Source organism: Centropristis striata, chromosome 7 (genome assembly GCF_030273125.1).
Source record: "Centropristis striata isolate RG_2023a ecotype Rhode Island chromosome 7, C.striata_1.0, whole genome shotgun sequence".
NCBI classification, from domain to species: Eukaryota; Metazoa; Chordata; class Actinopteri; order Perciformes; family Serranidae; genus Centropristis; species Centropristis striata.
In genome coordinates this window covers 24866161-24879381 of record NC_081523.1, presented here as the reverse complement: position 1 = coordinate 24879381, position 13221 = coordinate 24866161, and the positions used below count along the sequence as shown (strand labels likewise).

The 13221-nt window shown below is 40.1% G+C and overlaps 1 protein-coding gene across 2 annotated transcripts in view; it reads left to right on the top strand.

Annotated features, from left to right (window-relative positions):
* The window catches only part of arl15a (ADP-ribosylation factor-like 15a), a 105710-nt gene that overhangs the window by 54595 nt on the left and 37894 nt on the right, over positions 1–13221 (top strand). For both annotated transcript variants that reach the window (XM_059337119.1, XM_059337118.1), the window contains exon 4: positions 600–808. In XM_059337119.1, the coding sequence (XP_059193102.1) occupies positions 600–808 (209 nt within the window). The remainder of the gene's footprint in view (positions 1–599; positions 809–13221) is intronic.

Below are 13221 nucleotides of genomic sequence, written 5' to 3'. Positions count from 1 at the left end.
TGAAAATGAGCCCAGACTCCATTTGAATAATCCAATGAATGTGTGTATTTACTCTAAGGACTTTGGAGATTCACTCCTGTGTCTTAACAATGACTTGAGGAGCTTTGTTGTGAAATTTGGCAGGAAAAGAGGTAGTTTGAACTTCACACCACAAAGCTTAGTGGTTTTGGTGTAACAAGTGTAACAAATACTGTGGATGTTTAACTTTTAAAATTGCATTTTTTTCTGAGATGATTGTGCACCATTCCAAACATTAAAGGTCTAATTGCTTGGATTATTCTACAATTCTACAATGTCATTTAGCAGACGCTTTTATCCAAAGCAACGTACAAATGAGAGTAATACAACACAAGCAAGGAGTAAGAGTATGTGCCGTGGGTTAAGTTCGAGTCCATTAGGACACAAGTGCTTTATAGGTCGCAAGAGCGGTCAGTGCGATACTATATTCAATACTATAGATTATATTCTTTTTTTGCTTTATACTTTTTATATTGACTTTTCTGTCTTTAGGAGGTTTTCACATGACAACAGTAACTTCAGTTAAGACAATGGCTTCTTCCTGAAGTTGACACATTTAATGGCATCATATCTGTCTGCAGGAGCTGACAACATCAAGAAATATTGGAGTCGTTACTACCAGGGGTCACAGGGTGTAGTCTTCGTATTGGACAGTGCCTCATCGGATGAGGACCTCGAGGCAGCACGTAACGAGCTTCACTCGGCCCTACAGCACCCGCAGCTCTGCACACTGCCTTTCCTCATCCTTGCCAACCACCAGGATAGGCCTGCTGCAAGGACGCCAAACCAGGTAACCTAGTTGGTTTACAGTGCTGTTGTTAAATTATTCCAGCCAAAGCATCTCTAACATATTTTACCTTCTTTCACAACTAAGCACTGTAGCTTTTACAGACTCACAAAAATAATGCCAAACATGTCTGTCTGAAAAAGCAAGTTTGCAATTATCTGTACACGTTCAGACACATACTGATCAGTAAGTTTATACATATATGAATGTCTCTGATCATTTGCCGTTTGAAACAGATGCACAACAGGCCTGCTATGATTCCTAGAGTCAATGTGGGTGTTTTCAGGCCTGAACTCTAACTAGAGTGTGCATCATAATCATAATGACTTTTATCATTTTGTCAGCTTTATCATTTAAAAACAGACTTGAAAAATCACTACTTTCTAGTGGTGGTGGCGTGGGCAGTTGTGCTTGCCACTGTGAACTTCGGAGCAGTGTCTTTGGAGACATCACCCCAGGTTTGCTCTCTGAAGGCAAATTGGTCCCCGGTGAGGGGCCAAACTAAGAGCGATCAAAAGATATCTGTAAATTGGTATTTTGGGAAAATTGAAACCTCATCCGGAAAAGGGAAACCAAGGACGCCTCCTGCAGTCTGACCTTGAACAGGAGCTTGCAGGCAAGTCCCATGTGGCCGGCCTGTATCAGTTGGGCCTGGTAAGACTCAGTCGCAACAAATAACATGGGACTAATGCCATGTGGGTGACTCCCTCAAAGGTTCTAGTGCATTTCTAAGTGGGTGGCGGGTTAAGGTGGAGGCAATGGTGCTCTGACCCATGGTTATGGAAAGTGGCTCGTGAGATGTGAAATTTCACCTCTCATTTGTGGAAGGAGCCAGAGCTAGTATGGGACATGAAGCTGTAGAAACTAGATATTATTGGATAAACCTTTATGCACAGCACTGACTTTGGAGCTTAACTCCTGGACTGGACTCTCATTTTACATAGTTGCCTTGAGTCAGAGGTACCATATGAGTATGGTGATACAAGCTCGCAACATGTCCCTGAGGAAGAGGGCGGTGCCTGGGGACTCTGCAGTTTTGCACAGTGCTTGCCAGTAAGCCAAAAGGCTTACTGGATATAATGGCCTGCAGAGTGGTGCTTTGTTTTTAGATTTTTGTGCTAGTCATGGGCTGCCGTGTTGGTTCATGTGGTGGCATAAGCTGCAAAAACCCGAATGAGAGTGTGAACTTGGAATGTCTGGGTAAATCCCCTTTGCACAACTCACTCAACTCTCCAACTCACCTCTAGAATACTAATTTTTGCACCTCGTTGGAGGTTGGGGACCTGGTTTCTGTATTGTTGACATATTTTGTAGGACTTGTGGCCAAAAGTTATTGGGTGCCTGTCCCAGTGGTGGCCTGATCACTAGCCACTGGAACCTACAGTTGAGGGAGGTTAAGCTGAAGAGGGAGGCTTTCAAGCTTGTTTTGCCCAAAGGAATTACAAATCAGCAGACAAGAATGTTTAGTCCAGAAGGATTGTAGCTTCTGTTGTTGCAAAACTTGGAAGGAGTTTGGGGGAGTTCTTGAAATTTTGGTTTGGCTCAACAAGATTCTGCCAAACAGTATGATACCTCAGGAAGGAGGAGTAGGGGCTTCTCTGATGGTGGGGGGGGACTTCGGATCTCCACTGGGGATATTGCTGGACGGTGTGGAAGGAACACTTGAGCAACTTCTGAACTCAGCAGACATGTCCTCTATGTAGGAGGCAAAGCTGTAAGACTTACAAGCTTCATCTTTTTGGCAGAGGTTACACATAATCAGAAAGTTCCCAAGGCAAGGTACCAGGAATGGAAGAGTGATCTGTGATTCCAAAGGATCTTCATCCTGGTAAAATGTTATGCCAAAGTGCAAGAAAGGAGGTTTCAACTATCTAAACTGTAGAAACAGGATGATTACAATAATAATTGGGATACCGGAGGTGGTGACTGAAAAAAATGAGGGGATGGATACTAGTGACAGAACTGCATTTCTCTTGAAGGGTATTTTGGCCAGAATGAGCTTTGAGGGACCACTGCTCCTTTAAATTAAAAAAGCCAGTTAAGTTGTTTATGAGATCCTAATAGGATACCTGACTGGCACATCCAGCTGAGAGGAGAGTCCAGGAAAAACCCATGCTGGGGTAATTTTGTATTCCCCTGCCCTGGGAACGCTTCAGGATCTGAATGACATTCTGGGGACAAAATGTCACCTGCCACCATGATATCAACTCTCCAAAATGTGTGGGGCATGTGCTTCCAAGATGCTTGCTTTTAAAACGTGATCATAAATTGTCCATCAAGCTAAATATATGATATTTAACTAGCATAGCTCTAATATGAATTAGTAAGCACATGTCATTTGGAAATTAGTCTGTGTGGCTTGAGATTATTTTAGAAAACATATTCGAGTTTAATTCTCACTCCAGTTTCATTAACATTGTTTGACAGAGTTGTCTTCAGGGCTGCAGACTCTATTAAGATGGGCAGGTTTTGCCTTTCTAATCCTCTCTATGTTGACCATCGCGGAACCCCATGATTACACATCTTTTGTTCTAGTCATTTTTTTTCTTTTGTCTCAAATAACAGCTTGCCACTCCACCAACAGACGGGCTGTAATAGTTAGAATATAGTAGAAATGTCATGTAGTAGTCATGGAATAGTAGGTCATGTCACCACCTTCCCTCAGGACAGAATTAATCACTGCTTGTGGAGGCAGGAATGAAATGCAGCACGAGGGTAGTCTGTCCCACCTCTCTCTCTGTCTGTCTTCCTCTTTGCTGGCCATGCTCTACCACTCTACCTCCCTCACAGAAGGAGCCTCTCGGAGTAGGATGTCATGGATAGCATTCCCTGTGCAATGCTCACTCATGTTTCAAAAACCTGGAACCTCAGTTTCCTGCACGTGCATGCACACACACACACACACACGCACGCACACACACACACACACACACACACACACACACACACACACACACACACACACACACACACACACACACACACACACACACACACACACACACACACACACAGACACCCACACACACATCATCTGCAGAGGCCTATTTAATGTTTCTGAAGGATAACAAAGATTGATTCCTGCAAAGACGACCATCTGTATTTCCTAGCCTAGACCACCGGTGTTGCTGCTCCTCACTGATGTAAAATGTGCTGTGGGAAATGAGAGAAAGTTCTGAACCAGATTCAAACCAGCATTTGAGGAAAGCCTGAGACTCCACCTGAATAATTTCAACTTAGTTTAACTAATTAGTATGGATTGTTTGCACTTGAGCACAAGCCACTATAGTCACAGAAACCCACTTATCTTATTGATATTTTAAATTGCAACTGCATGCTGTTAGCCCTGCCACTATGGTCTCAGTGTTGTCCCTCATAACTCAATCCATTAATCCAGTCTGTGAGCTGCCTGCACTTGCTCACCGGTCTTAGCGTGATGTGTCCTCTGCCATGTTTGACCCATCATTACATCAGTCTCTGGAAGTATCGACTTTTCTGAACTGTTTGCAAACACTGATGACACGTGAGGCTGGCTTGTGTCGCCTGCGGGCCTTTTCTGCGCCGTGTTGGGAGGGTCATGTCGGTTCATAATGAATGACTACATAAAGTGAGCTAATCAGGATGGACGAGGAAGCTAATGTCAGTACAGAGGCAGTTGTTTCATACTGTGTCTACTTCTACCAGTTAAATATAATCTGATATTAATGTTTTGTTAATGTTGCTATTTTGTATTTATTTGTCCACAGCATCACACTCTTTCTGTCATACATGCACTTCGTTGATACACGCACAAAAAAAGAAAATCATACATGTAGATTGTAGTCATTTCTTACTTACATCTACATCTACATATCTTATTTAATCTATTTAATGACAAGCTGGTGATTTAAAACTTTAATATAGGGCTCTTAAATCTGCTGTCAATAGTGACAGATGTCTTTAATCAATTCATTTAATTCCACTGATGGTCTAATTATGCACTTTTACAAGATCTCTCATACTCAGTCATAGGCTGCACTGAACTCTGTTGCGGATTCAAAAGAGATACTTATGGTTGGCACGGTTCTCAAGGTCTCTGTATGTTCTTTGTAATACATTTGTGTGTTTGAAATTACATGGTCATAATGAGTGTTACCATGCCTGTGTGTGCATATTATCATCTGACTCATGGCTGTGTCACTGAGGGAGCTTAGTGTTCAGTGACTCATGAGTAATCTCTGCAAGGATAAAACAAATTTTTAGAGCAATTATGAAAGAAACCTTGTTTCTTTGCCTCTATACTCTATGTCAAGCCTGTGAGCGCAGTTATAACCTTTGCTTGTTCTTATTAATGAAAGTCTGGCTTCAGGTAATATCGTGTGTCAGACCGTTAAAAATAAAATAGAAAAAAAAGTGGAAATAGTAAGCCCAGTTAACCACTGGAGAGTGCAAGAGGGCAAACCCTCTATATGTTAACCAAACATTTGCTCAACATCCGTAGGGGTCTCTTTCTGGGGTTTATTTTCAGTTCTCCCCAGGTTCCCATGCTTTTGTTTTTACTTCACTTTAGAGGAGCTTACACTTCTGTTATGGGACTTGGAAACATACAGTATATAAAAAATGAAATAAGCTATACATCCTGTGATAAAACATTTATATAGCATGCTGATGCAAATTAAAAACAGATACAGACTCATAAAAATCACTTAACTTATTAACAGCTACTTATTAATGCAAAGTGGTGCTTAAAGTCACATTGAATTGTTTAGTATAAAGTGGCTTTTTGTGTTTCACTTCAGTGCTGTGATGATGGTATGTCTAATTTTCTGTGGCAGTTGCTGCATATAACAACCTGTGATTTTTTTTTTTTTTTTTTCAAAACAAGGAAGACATTAACATTCATTCAAGTTTTTTTGTTGCACATTACTCTGCTGCAGAATCCCCAAAATGGCAAGACTGACTTTGTAAATTAAGATTTGGTTGTAATTGTGTTTCATAACAATACGAAGAGCTAGTTATGCCAACTGTTAAGGTACATTGTTCCTTCAGCCCCTCCTTTGGTGTATGGTTTGTCTTCAGGAAGTTTGGGAATATTTATGTGTTCACATTATTTATTGATAAAGGTTGTCAAAATGCTCTACTACCGTAGAGCCGAGTTGCTTAATATTAAATGAAAGTTACACTAAAAGTACCAAGGTACATGTCAGAAACAGGTGGCAAACCACTCTTAGCACTGGCCTTTGTGGTCCAGTGTAAGTGCAGCGTGTCTCCTCAGCTGAGGATAAAAGCACAATTAAAGATATGCCACTTCCTATTTCCAAGATTTTATCATCCTCAGGGTTGTCGGAAGCATCACAGCAAGACCTCAGATTGAACCCTAAAAAGTGTTGGATTCTGTACACTGTGTCCAGCTGCACTTCTGAAAACACTTATCACATACAGTAACAGTCATTTATTTAGGTTATCTGGACGATGTGTGCTCGCAGTGTGAGGAAATGAATTGGTTGCAAAGCTGCTTTAGTTGATTTTTCTGAAGGGTTAGGATATATATCTTCCGACATTGTAAATTTTAGTACATAAAACCGAAAACCAGTTTTACTGTCAAGGAAAGTAGGTTAACAAAGTCATGTTCAGCTTTTTCTAGCTGCAACATCAAAACCATAGAAAGTTGCTGAATCAGTCATACAGCCATGTGTGTTTCAGGACCCAAATAATCTAACATGCGCACATATCCTCTAAAGGTCTCGTATAAGACGGCATATATACCCAGTATGTTATGTATCTTTTCATTATTTATTAGAATTTCCATTAGCGTTTTCTTAAGTAAACAAGTCATAGTGGGGTCAGTGCGCATTGCTTTGAGATGTTTTGGGCCAGTGGAGCTACTTCACTGAAACTTTTGCTTCATAGAAGCTTTACACTTAGGTCATCACCAGGTTAGGACAGTAACAGTGTAAAAATACTGTACATTTGGAAAAGGTGGATTTTTTTAGGGCCTATACAAACAAGGTGTATGAAGAACAATGCAAAAATGCAAAAGACTTGCTGCAAATATCTTGCATCAAAGATTATTCATACTGACAGCAGTACAAATTTGCTACAGCTGCAACTCTTAATCAATAAAAGATTGGAAAAGATTTGTTCATGCAGAGGACCAACTACTTGGATCCTTTTTCACCCAGAGTGTTGCCTGACAGTGTCTGACGCTGTACAACAACTTACTAGACTGAGTGTCCTTTTAGCAAAACGCTCTGAGTGAATTTGAGTTCTCTCTGGTGAACATTTACACAGTGCCATCTAGTACTTTTATTGTGAAAGGTAAGAATGGAAGGAGTGGATCTTGTAATAATGTTTCCCTTCTTGAGTTGGACTACGGAGTCTTCATTTTGTTGCTTTATAAACCGCATGAGTATGTAACACATCGCAATTTGCTAATATGAAAGCCCAGAAAAATAAAACTCATTTTTAGAAAAGAAATAACATTGCTTTTTTGCCACACAATATCAACAACAACTTTGAAAAAAACTGTAATAAACTAACAAAATACTGTAACAAAAGATTAATTGAAGTAATAGATAATAATTCCAACTATATAATCTTCTGTGATCTTCTCTTAATATTCTTGTCCTATATTCTGCAGATATGAAGGCCACGTCATCTGAATGTATATAGTTTACTTTCTAACTGACTACATTAGAGAAATGCAGATAATGAAAGTCATCACAGATTTTGTTTCCTGAGTAAAGGTTGTAATAATGTTTAATGATTACTGTAATCAGTAACACTTTGAAAGTAACCTTTTCAACTAGAGTCATAACCTTTGATCCACCATAACAATTTGCTCCGGAAAACTCAGTCTGGTCACATCCTTAGTAATCCCTTCGAAATGTTTAAACGATTTAAGCATGTCTAAATGTTTATTAGACAGGTCACTCTAAATTAAAACAAGAAGTCATGCGTAAGGTTTTGTATATACCATATGTGATGCATGGATATAATGCTGCAGGTCTCACCACAGTGTTCTCCTTCAATGCCCCGACTCAAGTGTCGTTCACAATTCACATGAGGTTTCATGGAGACTCTCTTTGTTTTGTTGAAGCGTATGTGGATACAATTGGATTGATGCAGGTGTTCTGAGGTTGACTTGATGTGCCCTTAAATGTCAACACAAGTTAATAACATATGTTGAATAATTTTAGGGGCTGATATATTGTATCCATCTAGTTCCAACTTAAAAGAATACCAACCTACTGTACAAGTTACAACCCATAGCTTGAAGCAAAAATAAGTTTGCACTGGGATTTTTAAAAACTTTTTATTAGCAGTGTAAAAAAATAATGTAAAATTATGTAAAAAAAAAATACAGTGATAGATAGTTCCCTCATTAATGTTTACAACTGTAGTTGAAATAGCAAATAACCTGAATTGAACACATTATTGCAAAAAATGCTTCTTTTTTTAGTCTCTAACTTGCACTCAAAGTGGACTACAGAATAAAAATGACTGATTTTTCGAAACAGGAATATTCTGAGGCACACCAAGTTCATTTTAACTCTAACTTGCTTCATAATTTGTTTTGATATTCCTGTCATCTCTGAAACCTCAAGCCTCAGTTGCCAGGACATTCTTTGAAGCTTCCTTCAGCAAATTTAGTTAAATGTCCCATATGGAATTTAAAAGGATGCCATTTGTAAATATGAATACACATATTCCCTTGGACAATTATTAGATGGTGTATAATGTTACAACCATGGATGGAAGTCTGTAGCGAATGCCAGTGTGTCCGTCGCTGAAGGTTTGTACGTGATCTCGATTGCAAAATCAGATTAGTCCCACAGATGAATGAAATTATGTCTTGTTTTATTGGAACACGTATTGGATTTTGCAAACGTCCCGCTGCAGAGCATTGACTGTCTCCATTTGAACTCTGCAAACCTCAAAAGACAGCAGCTGCATTTCAGGTTCTTGCTTCTTGACAAAGTTTGACAGGCACCACCCATGAAACGAGCCTTTAGTTGGTCTTAGTTCTACTGGCAGCTCTTCTGGCGATGACACTGTACACAAATGACGTCTCGTGTTGGCCTTCTTCTCACAGCAACCACTCTGTTGACAGAACTAGGTGGCTCATTTCCTTAGCACACACACACATACTTGCTTTTGCTAGTGCTGTTTTCTGGGGCACTCCTTGTTTACGGTGTCGCGTTAGTGACTTAGGGTGTTCTGGCACTGCTAGAGCGAGGGGTGAGAGAAGGTGGCGGTGGAGTAATGCAGCTCAGCGGGCCTGTAAAGGCCTCACTGGGGCCCTCTGTGCTGGTGCAAGTGTTTTTCAGGAGCAGGGTGCGTCTGGAGGAGGTAGAAGGAAATATGGGACAAAATTCCTTGTTGACATCAATCTCCTGCCATTGGGGGGCCCAAGGAAGCTGGGGAGGAGTGGAGGGGAGGTCACCCTGTTGATATAACACCTCAACAAAGCACGTCTGTTTGGATGGATGGGCCTAATGGACTGCGTCCACGAGAGGCTCTTGTTTTAGAAAATGCTGTTAGTGTTAGTCTGCAGAGGTAGAGGTCTTTTTGACTCTATTGGAGTTTGTGTTATCTGAGGAACAGACGAGAGAACGAAACTGAACAGTGCCTCAAACAATGGAGTCCAGGAGCGAGTCACAAGCCTCTTGAACACAAAATTCCCTGTAAATTACCGGGATAACCTTTCAGGCATCACTAGTGATTTTCACTATTCCCCCGTGTCCCCAACCATTGTTTTTCCCCTGCACCCCCTGAAAGAGAGAAACAACATTTTTTATCTACCCTAATTTACTCAAGGGCTGCACAACATTGATAAATTTGGGATTATTTTGAGTGATATTGCACTTGTGATATGATTCACACCAAGATATAGGAGGGAATGATAATTAATTATTAATTAGTATTACTTTATTATTATAATTTTAACATAAAGGTGCTACAGAGAGAGTGAGAGAAAATAAAGAGGGAGAACACAGAGAGAGAGTACATAAAAGATGAAGATAATGGGGGAAAAATGTAAACAGAGGAAAAAGTGGGCAGCTGTAATATTTAACCTTGAGAACCATGACGATGACTCGTTTTTAAGATTGAAGACAGACGCATTGAAACACTTTGGTCAAAGTCCCCAAATGACTGAACAGGAAAAGCACCCCCTCATACTCTTTCTCTCTCTTCTCTCCCCTTTTCACACTCTCAAATCCTCACTCTCGCACACACACTCAAACTCAAGTCAATCCAGTCCCGTTATGCTTCAATCCATTGTGATGGTGCCTGGTATGAATTGAAGCACATCTGTTTCCAGTGTACCAAAGCTAAATCTGATGTTGCTTATGCATTGTGACAAAGCGCACAGTAAAAGCAGCCACTCAAATGCGTCATCTTGCGGCTCGGGCATTTTTCTGAGAACGTCAATTACAGAAGGTTGGTGTTAATTATTAAACTCTGTTTTGAAACAATATTGTAGCTCTCGTTTCCGGAAAATCAAGGCGAGTGCACCATGAGTCCGAATGTGGCAGATTTTCAGCAATGATTAATCATCAATTTGCCATGTTTTGACAGAGGCAGACAAGCAGACACAAACGTGCACTTAGAGACACACGGGTACAGACGCAGACATTGTTTGTTTCATTGGTGTCATGTTTTTTGTCTTGAATTGATCCTAGAAGGATTGATTTTCCTCACAAAATGAATATTTTCTCTCGGCTGCTGTCGACTGCTTTTTGACACAAGCCAAGCCAAAAACTTCTCCTCATCAGATCTGCATGAACAAGTTTTTTCCCCACAGTAGGTCAAGGGAAAAGCCTCTCGGAGGATGGGTCCTACTGTAAACTACAGAACTTCCCCACAAACTTTCCGCACAACTAGCGTTGAACTGTAAATTATCCCAATGCATTCAATTTCTTTATAAAAAAGTACCTGTATTTGGTGCTGGGATTACTTTGTCTTTGTTCTTACTTGATATCATCGTTTTAAGCACATTGGATGAATGTATGAATGAGTTTTAGATGATGCTACTGGAGTGTAAATCTGCTGTCACCAGACCACTTACAGTACATTCACAGCTATATTCTACATTGTAACACTTACATACTGTGTATGTATGAACGTGTCAGAGAGACACACTTACACACACTGAGGAGGGGGTGATAGACAGTGGAAGAAAGCATTACACATATCCTGAAATGCCATCTGATGTGTGGTGAAGTGAGATTTTGCATCTGCAGTGCATTGATGAAGTCACTGTTGGCTGGTCACTTTGGATTTAACCCCTTCATATTGTTTTATTTTATTATTCAGTAGTGTTTTCTGATTTATACTCATTTTGCATCGTGATGCACACACTTTTCTTCTCTTTCTATTAATATTTTCACATTATAAAGTTGTGTTTTGCCTGAATTGCTTATTTTAGATCTATTTTTTTTTTAAAGATATACATTCCATGTCTTATTGATAATAGGGCAGGCCTAAGTCCTGCATAAATAGCATGATAGTATCTAAATGCTCAATCCATGATTCGTAGCCCGTGTTCAGAAACTGTGCCTTTAAAAGAGCTGTCAGAACTTCAGTAATATTGTGATGTTACAACTCTACTATATATTGGATGAAAGTGCTGCAAAGTGATACAATCATTCCCCGGCTGCAATGAAGGTGCAGAGATGTCGAGAATCACAATCGGAGCAGAGCAGACTTTTTCAGGAGGGTGCCTTAAAATGACAGGCCTAAAAAGGAGCGTTTCAGACAGAGCGTGAACACAAGTGTATGCAGACAAACCGTAGGATTGAAAAATAATGTGATTTTTGAACAATAAAGCATGTAAATATGTTCTAGTAGAAACCCAAAATACATAAACATGAAAATTAGCATAATATCTAATTTAATATTTCAATCATAGAAAAGGGAACATGTCTTGGTACATGTTCACTTTTCCAGTGCTAATGGTCTTTTCAAAAAGAGACAGGTATTTTAAAAGGCTTGTCCTCTCTCACTTAATGCCCACTCCATGTTTTCTTTCTTTTCTTTTTGTGGCATTCATTCATCTCCCTAGCCATTTTTATACTAAACTTGACACACAAGTCCTTTCAGAACATTGTTGTGAAATTCTGACTATAAACTTTTAACAGTTGCTTGAGTTGGATAACTTTCTATGAATAACATAGCCCTAGTGACAAATAGTGCAATTTATTTTCTTTGTTGTATGTATCATAGCTTAAGTTAATAGATGCACCCACAGGGTAGGTCTTTCAACCCTTGTGTAATTCTTTCCTCACTTTTAAACTCCCAATAAAAGCATGCTAGCTTTTACCTCTAAAACTGTTGAACCCACTCCAGCATGTGAAAAGTTATAACTCATCGGAAGGCGTGTTTTCTGGAGGGAACAACCTCACCAACCCCGCAGCTGAGTGGGTTTCTCCGCAGCCAGTTTCTGCTCTCCTGTGGTCCACAGGAATGTGGCTCACACAATGATGGAAAACCCACAACCAACAAAGTGTTTTTCCCATGCAAGAGGTCTCATTTGACCAATGCATTTGTCCCCCTTCTGGATACACACAATAGAAATCAGAGAGCGCTAGCACAGCAGGGGAGATGAAATACATCACTGTATGACAGGTGTGATTGCAAGTTTTTGCCAAGACTAATTAATGGACCCGTTGTGTGAAGGATTTTTCTTTTTTTTTTTTGCTTTCATATTTTATACGTATAATTTTACATCTCTAGTCAATGCAGTATAGGGCATATTGAGATGACATCATGAAATATGTTTTTTTGTCCTGTTGTTGGACCCCTTCTTTTCACCACTGTCTTTGGTTGTTTTTTTTTAAAACTTGTATTTACTCTCACATTTCTTAGATTCATATCCAATTAATGTAGATGTTGTGATCATTGATTGGCGAGACTGTCAGTGACAGCTATAGGTGAGGCCACCGCCAGAGATTAAGAGGGTGGTTGGGTCATGGTGGAGGGAAGTAGTTAGTCGGCCTTTTTGTCTCTATTATCAGGCTTCCTGAAATAAAGTGGGAGGAGTGGGGGCATGGGGGCTGGGCCTGGCTCTCTGTTTGATCATTGATCTCCATGACCCCATTTAAAGGGTCTTAATCTCTCGGTTGACCTCCTCAAGGATTTTTTTTTTTGAGGAAGGGTAACGGGTGGATGTTGACTGGGAACTATCTTGAGAGTGAAGATGCTGTGGGGAAAGTGACGGGGGTGTTTTTCCACTTGAGTGGAGATACAGGGGTGTAATGAGCCTGTAAGGTGTGTGGATACACATGTGTGCACATGCACAAGTCTGTGCAAACTTTATACAAGCTGTTTTTATTTTTCTGACTGCTTAACCACGCACTTCCGGAAATTTCGCCATCAAAGTTTATATAGGCATAGCTCACCCACGCTCAAGATTTTGCTGTCTCGCACTAGCA